General features: G+C 44.1%; 1 protein-coding gene across 4 annotated transcripts in view; it reads left to right on the forward strand.

Moving 5' to 3' along the window:
- Positions 1–13628, forward strand: part of COL11A1 (collagen type XI alpha 1 chain) — a 253111-nt gene that overhangs the window by 22434 nt on the left and 217049 nt on the right. For all 4 annotated transcript variants that reach the window (XM_083620394.1, XM_083620396.1, XM_083620393.1 and 1 more), the window contains exon 2: positions 11520–11687. In XM_083620394.1, coding sequence (XP_083476520.1) covers positions 11520–11687 — 168 coding nt within the window. The remainder of the gene's footprint in view (positions 1–11519; positions 11688–13628) is intronic.

Genomic DNA, 13628 nt, shown 5'->3' on the forward strand with positions numbered 1-13628 from the left:
AGATCTATGGGTAAGTGAATTCTCCATCACCACCCAGCCATCCCCAGTAACATATGCAAAACAGAGGTGGTTGGCAAGCTATGGCAGAGGCAACAAACATCTGGAGACGCATTATCCATTCCCTAAAACAATTTTTTTTTTGACCTGGATTGCTGAAATGGGTCTTATAATATGAGATCTCCACAACCTGAAGTCATCAACCACCACCCTGGAAAAACTCCCTTCTCATTGCTAAGGTATTTTGCTGATAGGTCTTCAGCTACACTACAGGCCAGTGTCAGCAAGTTACAACTTGGAGCAAGGCCGAGGCTTCAGTGGCCATGCCAAGGATGAAACAGTGTCTGCTTCCCTAATGAGTATCCTCTTATTGGCTAGGACGCTTGGTGTGAGACCAGGCCTGTATCCTCTGAAATACGCTTAGGGATGTATACTGCTCTGTCTCTCCTTGAACTGTCTAGCAAAGGACTCTTCCTCCTGATAGAGGTTCTCTTTTCCTAATTCTAGTCAGCCATTAATTGTGACAGAAAAATTGTGAGCAGTAAACAAAGGGAGCTTGAACTATGAGTCAACCGTGCAGCCATTTGGAAACAGAATAATTTGGAAGGATTTAATCGGCTGTGATATTGTGCACACACTTTCAAAAACCTGCTATCATTTATTAGGGACCCCCCCCCCGCTTTGGCCATTTCTTTCTCCATCTTTGGAAAGGTGTTGTGTGTCTGTGATTAAAGACTCAACAAATGCTCGTATTGATTGAAGATAATGCAGGAATGCTTTTACGAAATACAGTACCAATCCTCATTAAGGGTGAGCTTGCACATGCCTGCATTTTCTAGAAGAGCTGCATACTTTCAGTTCCAATGAGAGGTACAGAAGAATGGGGAATCTGTGGTCTTCCAGTTGTTATTAAACTCCCCAATTCAATTCAGGGATGATGGCAGTTTCTGACCATTCACATAGAGACACCAAAGAAAAACAATTGCAGTACTTGGTTGGGGTATAAATGATAATTGGGATGGCATAAATGATAATTGTGATGGGCAGTAGCAAATGAATGTGGGAAGGGGCACAAACACTGCCCTGACCTCCCAACAGGTAAGTTGCTTCTGCTTTCTGGGAGGAACAAGGTGCCCATGAGGTTGGTGCGGTGCAAACACACTGGCTGAGCCAATATGCTGGTCCAGCTGGTGTGTTTGTACGACACCACCTGCCCTGCTGCCTTGTACCTTCCTCTCCTGGTAAGCAGTAGTGACTCACCTGCTGGGAGGTCAGGTAAACACCACCAACCCACTATGCTGTCTGCTGCATGTTGCCTTGGTGTGATTCTGATGGTTTAATGTTGATGCTCAAAATGTGTTGATCAGGCATCCCCAAACTCAGCCCTCCAGATGTTTTGGGACTACAACTCCCATCATCCCTAGCTAACAGGACCAGTGGTCAGGGATGATGGGAATTGTAGTCCCAAAACATCTGGAGGGCCGAGTTTGGGGATGCCTGATGTTGATGTTCAAAATCTTTGTAGCAGATATATATATGAGAGAGAAAGAGAGTGTTGGACGTAGCTCATGGGGGAATTGACTTTTTGGCACAATCAGTATTCTTTAATTCTTAGTGATGATGTAGTCTGGGCTTTTGAGATTTCACATTAAATCTTTTCTATCTCCCAACATTCCTTTGATGCATTGCCTCTTGTTTTTTTATTCATCTGTTTGATTTCTGGTGGTGCCTCATCTGTTTTTATGTCTGTGGACTCTGGTAGAAAAAAGGAACAGATGATTAAAATTGCCTAAAGGTGGTTGAGGGGGTTACGTTTTCTACCTGTGAGCAGCCTTTCTGCTAGAGCACATAGAATCATAACATAATGCAGAGAATTTTGAAGAATGGTTGAAGTAGGGCTGACACAAAACATCCCCTCTTGCCTCCAATTTGCCACACATTGGCAGGTGGAAAATGGGACGAGGAGGGATGTTTCATCAGCTTTCAAAGGCGAGGTGAGAGTTTGTGTAGATGGGTGTTGGCATGGCAGCAGAAGCTCTTTTTGTTCTTTTTACACTTTCATAAAATCAAAGAATTGTAGAGTTGGAAAGGACCCTGAGGGTCATCTAGCACAGCCCCCTGCAATGCCGGAATCTCAACTAGATCATACAGGACTGATGACCATCCAACCTCTGCTTAAAACACCTCCAGTGAAGGAGAGTCTATAACCTCCCAATGGAGTCTGTTTCACTGTCAAACAGCTCTCACTGTCAGAAAGTTCTTCCTGATGTTTAGTCGAATCTCCTTTCTTGTATCTTGAAGCCATTGGTTGGAGTCCTACCCTCCAGAGCAGGGGGGAACAAGCTTGCTCCATCTTCCATGTGGCAGTTTTAAAGATATTTGAAGATGGTTATCACATCTCCACCCAGTCTCCTCTTTACCAGTCGAAACATACCCAACCCCCTCACCTGTTCCTCAAAAGGCTTGGTTTTCAGATCCTTGATCATCTTGACCACCCTCCTCTGTGCACATTCCAGCTTGTCCAATATCCTCCTTAAATTCATTCTGCACATACTTTAAAAGTGCTGTGGTGGCAGAGACTTTGGATCACCGGTCTCCATCCCCCCTCAAGTGCCTGTGCTAATAGTAAGGCTTACTCTATCCTGAAATGAAGCCAACAGTTTCATCGCACACCCTCCTGAAATTGACCTCCTCTTTGGAAATGATCTCATTTGGATTAAATGAGAATTCAGAGAGAGGTCTCCCCAGCCTTAGCTTGACGATGTGCTCTCTGCTGGAGCATGGGCACATAGGGAGCTGTCTTATACCACATCAGACCACTGGTCCATCTATCTCCGTACTGGTGTCCCTGACTGGTGGCAGAGATGGGGATGTTTTTTCAGCTCCAACTGGATATGCCAGGGATTGTGCCTGGGCCTTCATGAGAAGAGGATGCTCTACCACTGAACTACGACCCTTCCTCTCTTTCTTTTTTGGAAATAATTGTTATTAATTTTACAAAATAAATTTCATATTTACCACATTTCAATTTCAAAATCAAACAAGGTTCTTCCAAAACTTAGGACTTCTCTCCTCCCCTCCATGGGTCCTTTATATATCTAAATTAACTGCATATTATAATTCTTCCACATTATGGTCCTCCAAAATATCCAAAGTCTTTGTAACATTGCAAGTTACTGAAAGCCTGCCAAAGAACTCAAATGATTACAGTGTTCTTTTAAATACAGTCTATATTTGTCGCATTCCCTTTTGAAGCTTTGGTCCTCCCAAATTCTGATTTTCCCTGCCAATCTTGCCATCTCTACATATTCTAATAACTTCGTCTGCCAGTCCACTTTTGTCGGCTTTTTCTCCTCTTTCCACTGCTGGGCAAGCAGCAGTCTTGCAGCTGTAGTTGCATACATGAATATTCTTCTCAAATCTTTTGGTATATCTGCACCTATAATTCCTAGGAGAAAGGCTTCTGGACTTTTATCAAATGCTATTTTAAACATTTTTTAAAAGTTCAATATCTATAATTTCCCAGAATTCCTTTATCATTTTACAGTTTCACCACATATGATGAAAGGTTCCCTCTTTTTCCATACATTTCCAATGACCCTTCCTCAATGGACCTTAGCAACTGAACTTGTGTGAGCTGAGAATACACAGCAGAGGGCCACTCACCCCATCTTTCCCATAGCTACATACTGCACAGGGAAGATGGGTAGGTAAAGGTAAAGGGATCCCTGACCATTAGGTCTAGTCATGGCCGACTCTGGGGTTGGGGTGCTCATCTCTCTTTATTGGCTGAGGGAGCTGGCGTACAGCTTCTGGGTCATGTGGCCAGCATGACTAAGCCGCTTCTGGCGAACCAGAGCAGCGCACGGAAACACCGTTTACCTTCCCGCCGGAGCAGTACCTATTTATCTACTTGCCCTTTGACATGCTTTCGAACTGCTAGGTTGGCAGGAGCAGGGACCAAACAACGGGAGCTCACCCTGTCACGGGGATTCAAACTGCCAACCTAAAGAGCTGCCCAAATCGTCTTTCAGGAAAACTTGCCCTCGGTTACTCAACTTTTCATTGGGAATCATGCAAAACCTTCCGAGTTACTTTATGGTTTTTTTGTGTTTATTTGTTTCTGGATTTTTTATTTCCAGATGGAAGGAACTGCATAAAAATCTATTGACAGATAGGGAAAACCTGGAACATGTGTCTTTAGAACATTCACAGGGCAATATGAGGTTTGGCCACAAATTCAGCAGCTTTTGATATCAGCCTTCAGGCTGGCTTATACGCTGCGCTGTGCTGAATAATGCCAGGTTTGCCGCCATGTGTTCCTGACAGAGGACATGCAGATTTATGAAATGCTAGAATGGAAAGGGGGGGGGGGGAGAGAGAGAAATGCATAGTAATTTTGATATCAGATCTAAGCTAAAAGAGAAAAGGCATTTGTACTCTTTTCAACTATTTTATGAAGTGTTAGGATTCTAAGCAATTGTTTGCTCTGTTTTAATTCAAGTTTAAGGCAAATGATGATGTCTTTTAAAAGTGTATGAAGAAAACAACCTGTCTGAGCCTCGCTTGAAGTTTTACAACTGCTTTTAGTATAGTTGGAAGGCAAAAGAGAAAAGAGATCTTTTCTTTTCTTTGTTTGCTACAGTGAGCTGGTGCTCAGAAAACTGATTGCCATTTAGTTCTGGTTGTTTTCTTTATGGCAAGACAAACCTAATCTTGAGTAAACATGCCTAGGATTGTTCTATCGTTGTAGCAGTAAATTACTATTATTATTATTATTATTATTATTATTATCCTCTTCTAGTGAGCTCAGGTGGTGAATTTCAACACGAATGAAGTCACAAATAGGCTACTGAGAGGAGTGAGGTATGGGAATGCTATCTCATAAGGAGGCTACCCCTCCTCTCAAAAAATCATGGCTTCTGGCCAGAAAAGAGAACAAAAAAGTGCTAATTTATTTGTATGCTTGCACACTTAAGGGGCATTCAGACATGGAGCTGATTGCATTAGTTTGTCTGAATACCAGTGCCCCTGTTACACTGCAGTACCTGCTATGTTAAGGAACTGTGACTTTTTGGTCAATATACTGCTATATCAATACTAAATTTCATTTGCCACCAGTGGGTGTGGTGTGAAAGAGTTTGGTTTTGATCAAAATGTATAGGGCATATATTTAGGTACAGGTAAACCATCAGTTTCTACGTGAATGGGATCTATGTAAGATAGAACATATATTTATACTCCATAGACCTTTGTAGTTGCAAGCAAGTAGGAACACGAGTCATGATGATTCACACAACCATTACCGGTAATGAAAAATAATACTTTCCACATTCATTGCCATCTGAACTTGTTTGTGTGGAGTGCCCCTCCAGCCTCTCACTTAACTGGTGCTTGACATCTCTGCTGAGGGAATAAAGCGAGCCACTAAAACTGGGATGGGGAACATGTGGTTCTCCAGCAGACCAAGATGATCAAGGATCTAGAAACCAAGCCTTATGAGGGAGTTGGGTATGTTTTGACTGGCAAAGGGGAGACTGAGAGGAGATGTGGTAAAGGTAAAGGTACCCCTGACCGTTAGGTCCAGTCGTGGACGACTCTGGGGTTGCGGCACTCATCTCGCTCTATAGGCCGAGGGAGCCGGTGTTTGTCCACAGACAGCTTCTGGATCATGTGGCCAGCATGACTAAGTCGCTTCTGGTGAACCAGAGCAGTGCATGAAAATGCCATTTACCTTCCCCCCAGAGCGGTACCTATTTATCTACTTGCACTTGACGTGCTTTTGAAATGTTTGGTGGGCAGGAGCAGGGACCGAACAACAGGAGCTCACCCTGTTGCGGGTATTCAAACTGTGACCTTCTGATCGGCAAGCCCTAGGCTCTGTGGTTTAGACCACAGCGATGTGATAGCTATCTTCAAGTATATTTACAATTGTCACATGGAAGATGGAGCAAGCTTGTTTTCTCCTGCTCTGGAGGCTAAGCCTCAAACCAATGGCTTCAAGATACAAGAAAGGAGATTCTGACTAAACATCATGAAAAACTTTCTGATAGTGAGAGCTGTTTGATAGCAGAATGGATTCCCTCAGGATGTTGTAGACTAGGCTTCCTCAGCCTTGGCCCTCCATATGTTTTGAGACTACAATTCCCATCATCCCTGACCACTGGTCCTGCTAGCTAGGGATCATGGGAGTTGTAGGCCAAAAACATCTGGAGGGCCGAGGTTGAGGAAACCTGTTGTAGACTCTCCTTCACTGGAGGTTTTTAAGCAGAGTTTGGATGGCCATCAGTCCTGTATGATTTAGTTCAGATTCCGGCATTGATTCTATATTTTATGATATTATGATTCTGTTACCTGCAACTCCATCATTGGCTATGCTGACTGGGCTGATAGGAGTTGGAGTTCAACAACATCTGAAGGGCCACTGCTTCCCCATATCTGCGGCAAATAAATGTTGATGTATAAATAATAAGGTTTCCATGTCCTGCCTAGGATAAGGCTTCACTTAATTTTATGCAACGTTATCTAGCCAGTGGTTAACTTGGTTGGTTTGAATGTTGGTTAGATGCAATATATCTAAAGGGATCAAAGCTACAGAGCCTGGCTTTTATAAACGCAGTCATAGCATCATAAAGCTGGAATGTCTCTTGAGAATTTCCTAATCCAGTCTCCAGATTAAGAATCCATAAAAATGTTACCCCTGGTTAATGTACATGCATATTCCTTGTAAAAATACTATAATTCCCCCTAAGCCAGTATTAATTAATCAATCAGTTAAATCTTCTTATGCAGGGGGAGCCTCAGTAAGCAATTGTGCTTTGGGACAATTTTCAGGACCTGTTTACAGAATTGAAAGCCAAATAACCAATGGACTGCTGGAATTCAGCTAGAAAGATTTGTCTTCAGATTCCCACTCAGCCATGAATTTCACTGGATGGCATTGGGTTTGCCACTTTCTCTAGGCCTAGTCTACTCCACAGGGTTGCTCTGGGGATAAAATGGGTTAAACTTTAAACTCTCGAGTTTGCCATTGGACCCAAGCTGATACCTCCTTTTGTTGTGAAAGAAGCTGGTTGTGATGAGTACTGGGTACCGAAAGGACTTAAGTTTGGTTATAGGATTTGCTGCCACTTGCTTTCTTCTAAGAGCTTAGATAGGACTGGTGGATGGGAGATAGGATAGGGGTGCAAGGAATTTTCACTTCTTGAACCAATATGCTAATAGAAACACAGTTATGCTTTGAAATTTGGCCTTCTTAGAATTTTGTGGTGCAGTTCTTTGGTTTTAAAAGGGAGGTACAAAATGTGTACCGTATTTTTCGTCTCATAGGACGCTCCGTCCCATAGGACGCACCTGCTTTTTGGGGGGGGAAATAAAGGAAAATAAAGGTCGGGGAACAGTGGGATGGCGGCGCTGGCCTCCCCGCTGTCCCCCGAGCTTGTGGGGTTGGCCGATGTCTGCCCGGCGCGAGGGGTGCTCTGCTTCAGGGCGCCCCACGCGCCAGGCGACAGGCTGCGGACACCTGCGCGGAGCACGGGGCGTCCTCCGGAGGGCGCCCCGTTCTCCGCGCTGCAGGCTGCTGCCCGCAAGCCGTGCACGCCAGGGGGGAGTTCCCCCTGGGCACGCAAGGCTTGCCGACACCTGCGCGAAGCATGGGGCGTCCTCCGAAGGGCGCCCCGTGCTCCGCGCTGCCGGCTGCTGCCCGCAAGCCGTGCGCGCCCGGGGGGATCTCCCCCCCGGGCGCGCAAGGCTTGCAGACACCTGCGCGAAGCACGGGGCGTCCTCCGGAGGGCGCCCCGTGCTCCGTGCTGCAGGCTGCCGCCTGCAAGCCTTGCGCGCCCTGGGGAACTCCCCCCTGGGCGTGCAAGGCTTGCGGATAGCTTCCTGGAGCCTGGAGAGCGAGAGGTGTCGGTGTGCACCGACGCCTCTCGCTCTCCAGGCTTCAGCGAAAGCCTGCATTCACCCCATAGGACGTACACACATTTCCCCTTCATTTTTGGAGGGGAAAAAGTGTGTCCTATAGGGCGAAAAATACGGTATATTAGAGAAAAGTTCACACAAAAATGTGTATATTAGGGAAAATAGCATACTGACATACAGTACATTGGAAAGAATTGCTTGTAAGCTGTGAACTATAGTCAAAATCGTGTAGAAGTGCATATATTATGAGAATCATAGAATTGTAGAGTTATGGGCCCACAAGGTTCATCTTATTCAACCCTCTGCAATGTAGGAAACTTTTGCTCAATGTAGAGCTTGACCCCATAACCCTGAGATTAAGGGGGTCTCATGCTTTACCTGTTGAGCTTCCTGTATGAAATGTGTGTGAAAGTATTCTCTTTATTACCAAAATGTCAAACTGACATGATAATGGGGCAAACAGAATTTAAGATTGGAAAAATGAGAAACTGGGAGAAACCAAAATCGACAGATATATCCATCCTTAGATAGGATACACTAACCTTGCAATTTTAAATATATATATTTATTCAGAGTCCTGTTTAGCAAGTGTTGCTCATTTATTCAGTCATTCAGGAGCCAGGTGGTCAGAACATATATTGCACCAGTTGTCTATGCTCGCCAGCCACAGGAGCTCTCCATGGTGTCAGATACAGGTCTTTCTGCCAGCATGGTGTAGTGGTTAAGAGCAGTGGACTCGTAATCTGGTGAACCGGGTTCACTTTCCCGCTCCTCCACATGCAGCTGCTGGGTGACCTTGGGCTAGTCACGCTTCTCTGAAGTCTCTCAGCCCCACTCACCTCACAGAGTGTTTGTTATGAGGGAGGAAGGGAAAGGAGATTGTTAGCCGCTTTGAGACTCCTTCAGGGGAGTGAAAGGCAGGATATCAAGTCCAAATTCTTCTTCTTCTTCTTCTTCTTCTTCTTCTTCTTCTTCTTCTTCTTCTTCTTCTTCTTCCTCAATCCTACCTGGATCGCAGTTGGGACCTTCTGCATATGCTCTGCCACTGAGCTAAAACTAGCTGATTCCAGCATGCATTTTTAACAGTGGGTTTTATTGTGGCATGTAGTTTGGTGCTTAATGTTGGTGAGTGACAAATGTGGGTGCACAGGCCAACCCATGGTTTATGCATATGTTTCTGCAGCCAGAAAAACCCCCTGAAATATCTTAAGTTGTGGCAGACTAGGGAAAGACCAAGAGAACCCTATCTTTCAAGTTCCAGTGATCTAACTTACTATTTCCCTTCAGTGTTCTTCAACTTTGGGTCCCCAGCCATTGTTGGATTACAGCTCCCATCATCCTCAGCCAGTTTATCCAATGGTCTAAGATGTTGGGAGCTGTAGTCCAATGACATCTGGGGACCCAATGTTGAAGAATACTGTCTACATGCAGGCAGCTTCTGGTTTTCCTATCTACCAAGGCTCCCGGCCTTGGCTGGGGAGGGCGGGGTATAAATAAAAATTATTATTATTATTATTACTTGCATTTTTAAGAAAAAAGCAGCTGTGTCTTTATTCAGAATGTGCTCTGGATTCTGATGAGGAAATGCACCAATTTCTTCCTGGAAATCATCCCTTTCCTCCTGACTACATTTGGAGGGATTTTGCTCAGTGCAGTGGTGAGATAATCCATGACTTGCCCTCAGTTTCCAGCTAGAGAAAACCACGACAAAGCATGATAAAGCTATCATTTTGGTAAGGGTGGTGAACAGAAGGGTGGACTGCTGAGTGAAATCCAACTTTTGATCAAACTGATAGCATGCTATGTAACTTGTTTAAAGTTTCCTCTTTTTCACTGAGGAAATGTTTTCTGTATAAACTTCTTTCTGTGGTTTACCAAAGTTGGGTCCCTGGTTGTTGTAGCTGTGTCTCTTCTCAGTTTGATTTCTTCTGTGCCAGGTTTCTGTGCCAATGTGGTACCCTCTAAATGTTGGCTGGCATGGCCAATGGTCAAGGATGTTAGCTATCATTGCATCTGTTCAAAGACAAATCTATGACTACTTGTCTTCCTCCTCGTTGATATTTTAGCGTTACTCTTCAGGTTAAGAAATCCTTATACAGTGGTACTTTGATTCTCAAACGGCTTAGTTGTCAAACAAATCGGCTCACGAGCACTGCAAACCCGGAAGTAAGTGTTCCGGTTTGTGAACGTTTTTTGGAAACTGAACATCCAATGCGGCTTCCGCTTGAGTGCAGGAAGCCCCTGCAGCCAATTGGAAGCTGTGCCTTGGTTTTCAAATGGAGCCTTCATTGCATATCTTTCGGCATCAGTAAAAAGCATTCCTCTTCTCCCAGGCCTTTGGCTAATTAAACAATGTGTGTGTGGGGGGGGGGTTATATGTTATGTATTTTTGTGTTTTTATACTGTAAACTGCCCTGTGATATTCTGAAGAAGGATGGTGTGTAAATTTAATTAATAAATAATAAATAAATTGTAGTTGCCGTACAAAAGATGGCGCTAGTCATGCATGCTCCTTGCCCAACAATTTGTAAGAGTTGACTGTCTTGTGGTGGCGGCAGAACCTGTGTCATTGCCCAGGGCCAGGAGTGCAGCTTCTAAATCTGGGCAGTTCCGCGGTGTTGCACCCTTATGTCAATTTGCTCATCTTAGGAGTGCCTTAGCACCTCCCTGATCCTTTCTCTGTTCTCCCATGGAATGCTTCTGGTCTAAAAACTGCTGAAGTTTGCCGTGGAGGTAAATTTGTCTCTTTGAGGCACAGATTCCACACGGCTCCTGCTTCATGGCACCCTGACAAATGTAAAATTTGTGGTACATCATAAGACATCCTTCTCATGAGGTCTAAGAAAAAATGCTTTAAAAGTGGTGTATGATAATTTGGATTAAAGACCTTCCCCTTTAAAATAAGAGAGATTTCTTAAATCCAGGGGACCTTTGTCACCCTTTGATTACTCCTTCCTTCCTTCCTTCCTTCCGTTGCTCTAATAATAATAATAATAATAATAATAATAATAATAATAATAATAATAAATAATTTATTATTTATACCCCGCCCATCTGACTGGGTTTCCCCAGCCACTCTGGGCGGCTTCCAACAGAACACTAAAATACAATAACCTATTAAACATTAAAAGCTTCCCTAAACAGAGCTGCCTTCAGACTCTTGCCTTAGACTTCCTCCCTCTTCCAGCCAACTCTGCCATATTAGTTTGGAGTACGCACAGTCATGTCTTCCTAACTCCACATCTGATTTCCTGATAACCTTCCTTCTGCTGCATCTGTTTCTGGAGAAAAAGACAGAGGTTGGAGATTAGTGGATTGGAGGGATACTGGCCTCCCGCATTTGTTGTGACTCTGACCAATCTTATTTCATGAAATCCTAATTTCTGCTAGCACAAGCAAGGGAGCTCGGGGGCTGTTGGACCTATTGGACATTTGCTAATAGGCTTTGTACCACCAGAGATTTTTTTTAGGGGGGGTGACCCAAAATGATGTTTAATCCCTGAACATGCTCCTGAATACATCACTTCAGTTTCTAAGAAGTGAGCAAATGCAATATTTTGGAAGGAGTGTGAATAATGTATTTTTTTTTCTTTGTTTTTCAGCTGAACCAGTCGACGTGCTCAAAGCATTAGAGTTTCACAATTCACCGGAAGGAATATCAAAAACAGCAGGAATTTGCATAAACAGAAGGAATTCCAAAGGATCAGATGTTGCCTACAGAGTTTCAAAAAACGCACAACTCAGTGCTCCAACCAAACAATTGTACCCAGGTGAGGGGAGCTGTTTGTGACTTGCAATATTTATTTTTAGGTGAAGTTAATCTTTTATGTTTTTACAGGCTCTTGGCTTTGTCTTTAAGCTTATGACACCCCAAAACTATGATTACGATTTCATTTACCAACACTTCATTTCATCAACCAACACTTTAGAACAGGGATGGGGAACTTCTTTTCAAACTGAGGACCACATTCTCTTCTGGACAGCTTTTCAGGGGCAACATATGAGTTGGGGCCAAAGGCCAAAGTGAGCAGAGCGCCAAATGTGAATTTGACCTTCGTACAGTAGACTCATTCATCCCCTGTCCAGCCTCAATTCAGGAAAACAAGAAATCTTATCAGAGTTTAATGGCAGTTTCCTGACAAATGAAAGCACTCAAGGAGCAGGCAGGTCCGATGTGTAGCCTGGGGAGAGTCCCAAAGGCCAGACAGAGGGGCTAGTGTGGTTACATTTTACCATGGAACAGTTCCCAACCCCTCCTTAGGAAGTACATTCAAGCATCACAGGAAGTGATGATATAGAAAGTTCATTTTCTTTCTGGTAAAGTTACCCACGCACCACGGCAAATTACGTTGTAGATTGCAGACAATTTAGAAACAAATAATGTAAATTAGAACCACCACCCCTTCCCTTTGCAACAGAAGGCTTCTGGATTTTTAAATTAAATCATAGTTTCCCATTGTAACGGAACTGGAAAACTGGTTTAGCCTTTATTCTTAAGCACCAGTGATTTCATTGTGGCTTCCTCTGGGGTAGAGATCTATAGGATTGTACTGTTTTCAGATTATAGACAGGATATGATGTCAGGAGTAAGGAACACATAGTTTCTCAGATGTTGTTGAGCTTCAAGACCCATCTGCACCAGCCAGCATGGCCAGTGATCAGGGATGATGACAGCTGTAGTCCAATAGTATATGGAGGGCAACAAAGGGCGCCATTGCCATTCTAAGAGAACAAGGGTGGCATTCATGGTAAATTCTGGCACCTCTTTTTCTAGAAAAATAGAACTGGACATCCATATTTTCATCGGAGAAATGTTGGAGGCTATGGATAGGATGTCCCTATTTTCATCAGATGCAGGTGGCTGAGCCTTTGGGGCTTGCCAATCAGAAGGTTGGTGGTTCAAATCCCTGGAACGGGGTGAGCTCTTGTTGCTGTGTCCTAGCTTCTGCCAACCTAGCAGTTCAAAAGCACGCCAGTGCAAGTCAATAAATAGGTACCACTGTGGCATGAAGGTAAACGGTGTTTCCATGTGCTCTGGCTTACGTCATGGTGTTCCATTGTGCCAGAAGCGGTTTAGTCATGCTGGCCACATGACCCGGAAAGCTGTCTGTGGACAAACACCGGCACCCTCGGCCTGAAGCGAGATGAACACTGCAACCCCATAGTTGCCTTTGACTGGACTTAAACGTCCAGGAGTCCTTTACCTTTACCTTTTTCCTATTTTCATCAGAGAAATGTTGGAGGGTATGCCTTAGCAGGGGATAACCAGACCAGAAAGTATATCTGCCTGAAGTACAGAGATAGTATTAACTTTTTGTATTTTTAAAGAAGGAACTATGGTACCTCGGGTTACAAACACTTCAGGTTACATACGCTTCAGGTTACAGACGCCACTAACCCAGAAATATTACCTCGGGTTAAGAACTTTGCTTCAGGATGAGAACAGAAATCATGCTCCGGCAGCACGGCAGCAGCAGGAGGCCCCATTAGCTAAAGTGGTGCTTCAGGTTAAGAACAGTTTCAGGTTAAGAACGGACCTCTGGAACGAATTAAGTACTTAACCCGAGGTACCACTATTTTAATCTTGAAATAAGGAGCAGTTGGCGAGCCTGAGGAGAAGAAAAATGAGATTCTGCATCTCCAAACACGCTGGAATTTACAACTTGGTGGCTGCGGTCCTGCACGGTGGTTGCTACTGAAATCCCATTCAT

Source organism: Podarcis filfolensis (assembly GCF_964270895.1).
Source record: "Podarcis filfolensis genome assembly, chromosome: 6".
NCBI classification, from domain to species: Eukaryota; Metazoa; Chordata; class Lepidosauria; order Squamata; family Lacertidae; genus Podarcis; species Podarcis filfolensis.